At 42.7% G+C, this 9,711-nt stretch overlaps 2 protein-coding genes across 4 annotated transcripts in view; one reads left to right on the forward strand and one right to left on the reverse strand.

Annotated features, from left to right (window-relative positions):
• The window catches only part of LOC102302433 (GTPase IMAP family member 7), a 28,205-nt gene extending 27,418 nt beyond the window's left edge, over positions 1 to 787 (reverse strand). Inside the window, exon 1 of the mRNA XM_005950745.2 lies at positions 658 to 787. The gene's annotated coding sequence lies outside the window, so the exon portion shown is untranslated. The remainder of the gene's footprint in view (positions 1 to 657) is intronic.
• A 157-nt stretch (positions 788 to 944) lies between these two features.
• LOC102302732 (GTPase IMAP family member 9) lies at positions 945 to 9,622 on the forward strand. 3 transcript variants are annotated; one of them, XM_005950749.3, is made up of 3 exons: positions 3,555 to 3,647; positions 5,321 to 5,578; positions 7,798 to 9,621. In XM_005950749.3, exon 3 carries the CDS (start codon positions 7,821 to 7,823, stop codon positions 8,610 to 8,612), a length of 792 nt encoding a protein of 263 aa, XP_005950811.1. In that variant the 5' UTR covers positions 3,555 to 3,647; positions 5,321 to 5,578; positions 7,798 to 7,820; the 3' UTR covers positions 8,613 to 9,621. The 3 variants fall into 3 exon arrangements, with proteins under 3 accessions (XP_005950810.1, XP_005950809.1, XP_005950811.1); XM_005950748.3 differs by lacking the exons at positions 3,555 to 3,647; positions 5,321 to 5,578 and adding an exon at positions 945 to 1,006 and having other exon boundaries at positions 7,798 to 9,622; XM_005950747.3 differs by lacking the exon at positions 5,321 to 5,578 and having other exon boundaries at positions 3,531 to 3,647; positions 7,798 to 9,610.
• The last annotated feature ends 89 nt before the right edge of the window (positions 9,623 to 9,711 follow it).

A 9,711-nucleotide genomic window follows, 5' to 3' on the forward strand; every position in this document is an offset into this window, starting at 1 on the left:
TAAACTGGTATATGTCACCTTGTTGCTTTGTCTGTAAGTGGTCATGTGATTGACCACGACTCCTTTATTCTTCCTCAGTCAAACAGCAGCACTCGTGCGATTGTTTTGCCCCCTGAGCTCCAGCTGTTGTGCCAGAAAGTGATGGTTACCGTCCGCAGGAGCACAGCTGCTTAAAGCTGCAGCGTCCTGATTCTTACAGCTACTTCCTGCAGCTGATATAAGCTGCAGTGAGCTGAACACAGCTTCAGCCGTCTGTTGAAAAACGGTAACGCAACTGCATTTCCTTGTTAGTAACGGTAACGGTGTTGTAACGATAGGAATAGTAATTAGTTAGATTACTCGTTACTGAAAAAAGTAACGCCGTTAGTAACGCTGTTACTTGTAACGCCGTTATTCCCATCACTGGAAATCAGCCGTCTGCTTCACACGAAGGATGACCCTGCAGCGGGCCCTACAGTTTTATGCTACAAGAAAAAGAAGTATTATTATGACTACTATTATTATATTCTTCTGGAAGCGACGTGGCAGTCCTGCCGGATCTTCTCCTCTCTCTGTTCATGTCTAACCTTGCCTTCTATCTGCTCCTCTTCCTGGAATAAAACAGAGAAGATACCTTCCTGCATGAACATGAATTTTGCATGGCTCCATGAAACATACCTTAGGTTATATGGCCAGAATCTGTGATGTTGAGGGGTCAGGTGGGGCTGATGGATTTCCCGTGGCGTGACCTGCTGTCTGCCTGATACTAAACCAGGGTAAGATTTCCTCTAAAAGAGAAATTTCAGTCTCAGCGTCATTCTGGGACTTCAGGTTGTTTATACTGTGACATCACTGTGTGGCTGGCCAATGACAGCGGGTTTCTCTTTGGAACCTGCCCTGCAGCATCTTTAACTAAGTGTTGTTGTTGCATTAGATACAGTTGTATTAAAGGAAGGACCAATCCCGTCGGTACAGCACAGAGCAGCAGTGCAAAGCTTTTTAACAAACATGGCCGACACACTAGCTCGTAAGTACATTTACAACTTTTATCCTGATTTACTGATTAGACAAACGTTATATAGCAAATGATAAAAAGTTTAAAAAGACCTACGTGCTAAACTGAACTGTGATTGGTTATTTCTGTGTCCTGTGTCTATGTCTCTTGTCCAAATTTAGTTTGAGACCAGTCACCAAGTAAATTGATTTGACCAATTCACTCCAGTATGACAGGATTATTGGGCTTTTCCAAAATATATGGAAATGATCTGCCATGTTTTCCCCACAGTTTCTCCAGCAGTGTCCATCTGTCAGTTGACATTTTTGTTTGTATTTTATTTTGGGTTTTATAAAAACACCTAATAAAATTTTTCCACCTGAATTCCCTCCAATAACCTGAGCTAGTAGTTTCCATCTGTGTCCTGCATATATTTAACCAACTGTCCTCTGATATGTTGATTTTAGCCTCCGTCTCCCATTTAATTCTGATATAATTGGTTGATTGATCCTTCGTTTAAAAGATTTCATTTGCTTCAGCAGTTGCAAGTTTACAGCGCTGGACCTCAGTGTAAAATCAGCAGTGTTGGGCAAGTTACTTTGAAAAAGTAATTAATTATAGTTACTAGTTACTTCTTCAAAAAAGTAACTGAGTTAGTAACTGAGTCACAAGATTCTAAAAGTAATTAATTACTTGAAAAGTAACTATTGCGTTACTTAGAAAAAAAGGTTTAACCCTCTGGGGTCCCGGGTATAATCGGCCATTTTTACCTACTTTTGATGTTTCCTCCACATTTCACCTTTAAAAACTATTTACCTTGTTTGGTCTCATTGTTTTCAGCACAGCCTCACGTGTCTGAATTTACAGTCATGTTTTCATTTTGACTGACTGTACTAACACAATTGATCTAAAATCAGACAAAAAACATAAAATCAAAAAAGTTATAGTTTTACTGTAACAACCACAAACATGTTTAATGACCATATTTCATAACTTTAGATGCAAATATAAATCGTCAATTTTAATTTATATCCACACGTTTTGCAAACAACAAAGTTATTTGCATCCATTTAACCTTTACTCTTTTTTAAATAACCATTTCAAACTATTTACAGAACAATCAGCTGTTCTTCAACAACAAGATGCCACAAATTATTTCTCCCACTCCAAAAAAATAATTTCTGCCCACTATAAAGGAAACATCACAGCCTGATACCTGCAGGTCTGACAGCAGCAGGTGTGTCACTGCTGTTTCTACCTGGAGACAGCAGTCGCCTCATTGTTCTGACACACAACACAAAACTGTCCACAACACTACACACTAACTACACAAGACAACACATTAACTACACACTGCAAACACGCTAAACGTCACAAATCTCTCACATCCAAAACTCTCTCTCTCTCTCTCTCTCTCTCTCTCTCCTAAAACTTCCGCCTCTTCCTAAACAACCAAACGTCATGTTGCCATATAATTTTTTGATTGGTCAACATGGTGCATTTTTCCACCAACACAAAACGGTTGTTTTATTTTTGACTTTTTTTGTTTGCTCATAAGCAGAGCGGTCTCGCTGTCCTTAGACAGTAAACGTGAAAGTATTGAGGAAAAGACACTCGTGTATATTGTTTATCATGACTCTGGTTTTACTGGCCGATCAACACAGTTTATAAACTGGTATATGTCACCTTGTTGCTTTGTCTGTAAGTGGTCATGTGATTGACCACGACTCCTTTATTCTTCCTCAGTCAAACAGCAGCACTCGTGCGATTGTTTTGCCCCCTGAGCTCCAGCTGTTGTGCCAGAAAGTGATGGTTACCGTCCGCAGGAGCACAGCTGCTTAAAGCTGCAGCATCCTGATTCTTACAGCTACTTCCTGCAGCTGATATAAGCTGCAGTGAGCTGAACACAGCTTCAGCCGTCTGTTGAAAAACGGTAACGCAACTGCATTTCCTTGTTAGTAACGGTAACGGTGTTGTAACGATAGGAATAGTAATTAGTTAGATTACTCGTTACTGAAAAAAGTAACGCCGTTAGTAACGCTGTTACTTGTAACGCCGTTATTCCCATCACTGGAAATCAGCCGTCTGCTTCACACGAAGGATGACCCTGCAGCGGGCCCTACAGTTTTATGCTACAAGAAAAAGAAGTATTATTATGACTACTATTATTATATTCTTCTGGAAGCGACGTGGCAGTCCTGCCGGATCTTCTCCTCTCTCTGTTCATGTCTAACCTTGCCTTCTATCTGCTCCTCTTCCTGGAATAAAACAGAGAAGATACCTTCCTGCATGAACATGAATTTTGCATGGCTCCATGAAACATACCTTAGGTTATATGGCCAGAATCTGTGATGTTGAGGGGTCAGGTGGGGCTGATGGATTTCCCGTGGCGTGACCTGCTGTCTGCCTGATACTAAACCAGGGTAAGATTTCCTCTAAAAGAGAAATTTCAGTCTCAGCGTCATTCTGGGACTTCAGGTTGTTTATACTGTGACATCACTGTGTGGCTGGCCAATGACAGCGGGTTTCTCTTTGGAACCTGCCCTGCAGCATCTTTAACTAAGTGTTGTTGTTGCATTAGATACAGTTGTATTAAAGGAAGGACCAATCCCGTCGGTACAGCACAGAGCAGCAGTGCAAAGCTTTTTAACAAACATGGCCGACACACTAGCTCGTAAGTACATTTACAACTTTTATCCTGATTTACTGATTAGACAAACGTTATATAGCAAATGATAAAAAGTTTAAAAAGACCTACGTGCTAAACTGAACTGTGATTGGTTATTTCTGTGTCCTGTGTCTATGTCTCTTGTCCTGCTGTTGTTTTTATTGTGAAACATTTGTTTGAAGCTCAAAATCCTGAAACATGTGCTCCATGCAGTGCTGGAAACAGATTTATTTTACATGGCTTGCAGGAACCAAACCATAAAAGACCGTGGTTGGTGTCTGCAGCGGTGACAGACTGATTTAGGAGATTTATTTTGATGCGCATACAGTAAACCTGCTCAGCCAGTTTGTGGTTAGCGTTCTCTTCCTTGTTGGTACAACGATGGAATGGTTGGAATGGAATGGCAATGGCATTTTTCTGATGTTGAACGTGGACATCCAGCAAACTCAACCAGAGGTCAGCGTGTTCAAAGCTTACAGGAACACCCAAGAGCTGCACGACAGCACAATTACAAACAGACTGAACAAGTGCGGCTGGTTTGGAAAGGTTGCAAGACCAACATGGATTTTGGGTTTCCTCCATCATGAGCAGCAGCACGTTTGGAGGAAACCAAACACCTTATACGAACTGTGGGCACCGCAGTGGAAGGACGATGATTTGGGCTTTGAGTGGATGTCTGTCCTACAGCTAAAGCTTGGACCAAACTGTGTCATCAACAGGACAAAGATCCAAGCACAGCAGCAAATCTCCAACAGAACAGCTGTAAAACAAACCGAGCTGCTGCAGAGCTTAGAGCGCTTTGCATGAATGAATGCTGCAAACCTCAATGAGCTGAAGCATCTCTGGGCAGGAGAGTGAACTAAAACTACTCTGCAGACATGAGACACACTGATGACGTCACACTGATCCATAACTGCTGTCAGAGACAGATGCTGCAGACTGTGTGGAGTTGCAGGTGCGGACCCAAAAGGAGGCAAAGCTATGACTTAACGAACAGCGAGCCGTTTATCAGAGGCTGGTAAAAAAACAAAAGGCAGATGGACACTGAGGCAAAACTAACTAGAACTAAAGTGGGACAGCCTAAACATGAAATTATCTCCTGATATGTAAAACCCTAAAAGTGAAACTGTACTGTCATTCTACCATGATGGTAAGATTTAAGATTTGGATTTTTACTCCGCATCTGTAATGTACATAGGGAAAAAAGACTGAAAACTGCACAACGTGGAAGAAAAGAGCAAACTAATCAGTATGCAGAAAATGTAGATGTGGTGACTGGACATTTAAACGGCTTAAATCAGCTTATTAATACGGCACCAATCAGAAAATGGGCTGAAATCTCATTTACTGTCATTTACAAAACAAATGAGGTTTTTCTGTGTAACTGTGCCAAATGTAGATCCCTGAAGCAAAAATCAAAGATGTAATCCTTCCTATCACACCAACGAACAGGGTGACACTTTTGTTTTGGACATAAAATAAATATTCTTTTTTATTTTCTGCTGAATCTTCAGATATCTGTCATATATTGTCTTTTACTCCTTTTACATTTTCAAAACAGGCTTGTTAGTTTTTACTTTTGAGGGAAGCTTTTATTTCACAAATCTGAATGCATTCAAACATCAAAGAGATTTATTATGGTTTGTAGTCATTTTCTGCTTATGTTCTCTTTATGGGAGACTGTCCCCAGGTGTCCTACTAGGAGCCTTCAACACTCATGTGGGCAACGACAGTGAGGCCTGGATCCAGAACCCCAGCGGTGCTCTGTTACTGGACTTCTGTGCAAACCACAGTTTGTCCATTACAAAGACCATGTTCGAACTCAAGGGCGTCCATAAGTGCACATGGCACCATGTAGTGCAGGTTGCTGTTGACTTTGACTGAGGAAATTGCCTTGTGGTGAGAGGAATACTTCGAGGACCGCCTTAATCCCACTGGTATGTCCAATAGAGGAAGCAGAATCTGGGGACAAGGGGAACGGCTCACCAATCATTGGTGGGGTAAGGTCACTGAAGCAGTTAAATGAGTCCTTGGTGGTAGGGCCCCTGGGTGGATGAGGTTTGCCCTCAGTTCCTGAACCCTCTGGATGTTGTAGGGGGGTGGTTCCCATCTTTAAGAAGGGGTAAACTATAGGGGGATCACACTCCTCAACTTCCCCAGGAAAGTCTGTGCCTGGTGCTGTAAAGGAGAGTCCGTCTGTTAGTCAAACCTCAGGTTTGTTTGTCCTACCAGTCTACATGTTTTTGTGGACTTGGAGAAGGCATTCAGCTGTATCCCTCAGAGTGCTCTGTGGGAGGTACTTCAGGAATATGGGCTGTCTGACTCACTGAGCCACTTGATCCTTATACAACCATTGCAAGAGCTTGGTCCGCACAGCTGGCAAAAAGTCGGATTTGTTACTGGTGGTTGTTGGACTCTGCCAGGGCTGCTCTTCGTCACCAGTTCTCTTCAGAATTTTTATGGACAGAATTTCGAAGAGTAGCCAAGTGGCAGAAGGCCTCCACTTGGGTGGTCTCAGAACCTCATCTGTGCTTTTCGCACATAATGTGGTTCTGTTGGCTTCATCAGGTGATGTCCTCCAGATCACACTGGAACAGTTTGCAGCCAAGTGGGAATCAGTGAGAATGAGAATCAGCACCTCCAAATCCGAGGCCATGGTCCTCAGCCGGGAGCCCACAGAGTGCCCACTCCGGGTCAGGGATGCCTCACTCCAAGTAGAGGAGTTTAAGAATCTCTGGGTCTTGAGCACAAAAGCAAAGTTCTTGATTTACCGGTGGATCTGGGTCCCTACCATCACCTATGGTCTGCAATGCGTCCTGTCATAGAACCCTCCAACGCATAGTGAGAGCTGCAGAGAGGATCATTGGTGTCTCTCTCCCCTCCCTCCAGGACATTTACAGCACCCGTCTCACTAAAAAAGCCCTTTGCATAGCGGCTGATCCCACGCACCCAATGCAAAGCTTCTTCAAGCTGCTGCCGTCAGGGAGGAGACTGCGGAGTCTCCAGGCCAGGACCAGCAGACTGAAGGACAGCTTCATCCATCAGGCTGTCAGGAAGCTTAACTCCCTCCCGATTCTGCCCCCTCTCCCCTCTCTCCTCCATGGTCTCACTGAACTCTGTCACACACACACACACACACACACACACACACACACACACACGCACACACACACACACACACACACACACACACACACTCACTCGACGAGCTACACACAGTTACCAGTCACTTTGTGGAGCATTGGACTGCCATTACCTCATAAGACTTTGTTGTTATACTATCTCTTACCGTACATTACTAAATCTCCATTTGCACTATTTGCCTATTTGCACTACTCTGCCTGGTTTACACTCAATGTCATTTACCCTTACCTGAATATTGTATATTGTATATTGCATAGCTTTCTTGTTAAATTGTATTGTATTTATTTAAATTTTTACTTTTTAATTATTTTATTTGCATTTTTTAATCACTCTCTTATATTTAAATGTTCATTTGCTATTTCATCTAGGGTTTGAGAGTAACGAAATTTCTATTCTCTGTATGTCCTGTACATGTGGCAGAATTGACAAATAAAGTTGACTTGACTTGACTTGACTTGAGTTTTGGGTAGTGACCGAAAGAACAAGAACAGGAATACAAGCCAGTTGAGGTATGTTGGACATCTGACTAGGATGCCTTCTGGGACAGGTGTATAGGGCATGTCCCACAGGGAAGAGGTCCTGGGGGGGACCTCGGCTGGCCTGGGAATGCCTTGGTGTCCCCGTGGACAAGCTGCAGGAGGTGGCTGGGGTGAGGAAGGTCTAGGCTTCTCTGCTAATGCTGCTGGTCCCGTGACCCGGGCTTGGACAAGCACAAAAAGATGGCCGATGGATATTTTCTTATTTTTTATATTGGTTAAACTTACACCCGATAATATTCTGATCAGTGACTATCAGCAAAATCACATATAAATCATGATTATTCTGTGTTTAACAATTAAAACATACTTAATATTCAGAATCATGCATAACGATGCACCAGAAACTGCCACAGAGACACTAATCTGCCAAGGTTGAGGCTGAATCACGTCTACACACAAAGTCCACACTGTCCGATTGTGGTGAGCTGCCTCAGGAAGGCCAACTAACCTTATTTATTTATCTTCTTCAACAGATGCAAAGGACCTCCACCTGAGGATGGTGCTGCTTGGGAAAGCTGGAGTAGGGAAGAGTGCAGCGGGAAACACCATCTTAGGAAGAGAAGCTTTTCAGTCTTTTTCTTCTTTTTCTTCTGTAACATTGGAGTGTCAGCAAGAAACAGCCCAGGTGGATGGTCATACACTGACTGTGGTTGATACTCCAGGTCTATTTGACACCACCCTGTCTGTAGATCAGGTGGTTACACAGATTGTTAGATGCATCACCTTTGCTGCTCCTGGTCCTCATGTGTTTCTGGTTGTGATCCAGTCGACCAGATTCACAAGCGAAGAAGAAGAAACGATTAAAATTCTTCAGAAGATGTTTGGAGAAGATGCAGCACGTTATATTATGGTCTTGTTCACGTATGGAGACAACCTGCAAGACGGAGTCGACATCTACAGCTCAATCAGTGGAAATCGGCCTCTGCATCGCTTCATCAGTCAGTGCGGAGGAAGATATCATGTTTTTAACAACAAGAGTGAGGATCGCTCTCAGGTCAAAGAGCTGCTGGAGAAGATCAACACCATGGTTCAGAGAAATGGAGCAACATACTACACCAATGACATGCTGCAGGAAGCTGAGAGAGCCATCAGAGAAGAGATGAAACGACTTCGGAAAGCAAATCCAGACATGGGAGAAGAAGAAGCGAGAAAACGGGCGAAGTTCCTGAAGGCTGCTGGGATAGGAGCAGGTGTTGGATTCATATTAGGACCAGTGGGATCAGCCCTGGGAGCAGGAGTGGCAATTGCTGTTGTGGCAATGAAACAAGGAGAATGCGTTATACTGTGAAAACTGTTGGTATTTAATCACGATTTGAGAGTTTTTGTGGGAGTTCTTTACAAAAAGGTTACTCAGTGTGTATTTGGGAGCTGATGATCGTCATTATTAGTGACTTCTAACTTTCAGATGACTGTCTGCGGTGCTCCTGATCTCAGTGTGTATGTATGTATGTATTTAATGTCACTTTTATTAGTGGGAAAACATTTTTCCTTGATTTCTCATGTGTAAAAGGTACAGAAATTATTCTACTCCTTTCATACTTTGCATTTGTGATTTCTGTAAATCTAATTGTAAATTGGTTACGGCTCGCAAAAACCACAGAGACACAGAGGGTGATATTAAACTTACTTCAGGTCTTTGATGTCACTGTTGATTTTTCTTTTTTCTCCCTTGACTTTTTTTTTCTTGCATTGGCATGAGGTGGTACAGAGGTTTAACAGGTAGTCCAGCTCCTCAGGATGGCATGTAAATACTTACTTACATATGCTCAGGACAAATCACTGAGAACCCGTGAACTAGAAATATATAGATATATATATTTAAAAAAAACTCAGACGCACTAGCAAATACTGAACTGAGAACAAAATAATGCAGAGCATGCACTTGAAACCATTTTTGAAATCCAAAGAACAAAACTTTGAGTCCAAGAAAACCACCTCAAAATGCTTGGTCAAAACTCCAGGACAATGAGACTGAGAGAGCTGCACAGAGCCATAAAAGGCCCTCAACTGATCAACAGGACCAATATCTGCGGCTTTGCACAAGGACGTGCAGCATTACACTGGCGGAACTGCAAAATGACCTCCAGTAGTCCTTTTCTAACCAACCAATCAGGAACAGGCTTCATGAGGGTGACTTGAGGAACCAATATCCTCTATTTGTCCCCAGTTTGCATTTGCTATAGCCTGTCAGAACTGACAGGTCCACCACCGAGTGCTGTTCACAGATGAGAGCAGATTCCCCCTGTGCACATGGAAGGGTCTCTGGGTTTGAATGGACCCAGATGTGGAACTCCTTGAGTAAAGACAGTTATTTTATTTATTTATTTTTATATTTTGGGGGGGTTTAATAAATTTGTCCATATTTCTAGAAATGAGAGCTGCTCCAT

The sequence above is a fragment of the Haplochromis burtoni genome, unplaced genomic scaffold (genome assembly GCF_018398535.1).
Source record: "Haplochromis burtoni strain Fernald_Lab_line unplaced genomic scaffold, NCSU_Asbu1 Contig_831, whole genome shotgun sequence".
NCBI classification, from domain to species: Eukaryota; Metazoa; Chordata; class Actinopteri; order Cichliformes; family Cichlidae; genus Haplochromis; species Haplochromis burtoni.